A 904-nucleotide genomic window follows, 5' to 3' on the forward strand; every position below is an offset into this window, starting at 1 on the left:
CTACTCTAATTACCATTGCTGCTCCAATCAGCACAGCTCTAATGATCAAGAGCACCACCGCAGCCGCTCCAACAAGAACCACAGCTGCTTCAAACAGCGCCTCCACCAGCACCGCTCTAACAAGCACCACAGCCACTCCCACCACCTCTACCAGTCCAAACAGCGCCGTTACGACAACTACGAGCACTCCTCCATCTGCCAGCTCCGCTTCAACAACCACCACAGCTGCTCCAACCGGCGCCTCCACCAGCACTGTTCCAAACACCACAGACGCATCAACAACAAAGGCCTTCAGTGCTGCTTCTCCAACCACCACAGCTGCTTCAACCACCACCACTGCTGCTCCAACCAGCGCCTCCACCAGCACTGTTCCAACCGCCACAGGCGCATTAACAACAAAGGCCTTCAGTGCTGCTTCTCCAACCACCACAGCTGCTTCAACCACCACCAGTGCCACTCCAAACAGCGCCTCCACCAGCATTGTTCCAACCACCACAGCTGCATCAACCATCACCAGTGCCGCTCACTCCTGTGCCACTACATCTACTAGCGCTGTACCTACCACCACTAGTGCATCAACAACCATGGCCTCCGGCTGTGCCCCTCCAGCCACAACTGCTTCTCCAACCACCAGCAGTGCGGCTCCAAAAACCATTACCGCTCCAACGATCAAGAGCACTGCTCCCACCACCACTACTACTACAAACAGCGCTGTTCCTCCAACTATAATCATTCCTCCAACCACCAGTTCCGCTCCAACAACCACCACAGCTGCTTCAACCAGTGCCTCCTCCAGCACTGTTCCAACCACCACAGGCGCATCCACAATCAAGGCCTTCACAATTGCTGCTCAATACAACACAGCCACTCCCACCATATCTACCACTCAAAATAGCGCCGTTCC

At 55.3% G+C, this 904-nt stretch overlaps 1 protein-coding gene across 1 annotated transcript; it reads left to right on the forward strand.

The window, feature by feature from the left end:
• Nucleotides 1-15: 15 nt before the first annotated feature.
• Nucleotides 16-899, forward strand: LOC123964620 (cell wall protein DAN4-like; the record flags this gene model as incomplete). The annotated part of the gene is made up of 1 exon (XM_046041491.1): nt 16-899. A coding segment is annotated over exon 1 (858 nt), but the record flags the coding sequence as incomplete, so codon positions are not given.
• Between the last annotated feature and the right edge of the window lie 5 nt (nt 900-904).

This window comes from Micropterus dolomieu, unplaced genomic scaffold (genome assembly GCF_021292245.1).
Source record: "Micropterus dolomieu isolate WLL.071019.BEF.003 ecotype Adirondacks unplaced genomic scaffold, ASM2129224v1 contig_3834, whole genome shotgun sequence".
NCBI classification, from domain to species: Eukaryota; Metazoa; Chordata; class Actinopteri; order Centrarchiformes; family Centrarchidae; genus Micropterus; species Micropterus dolomieu.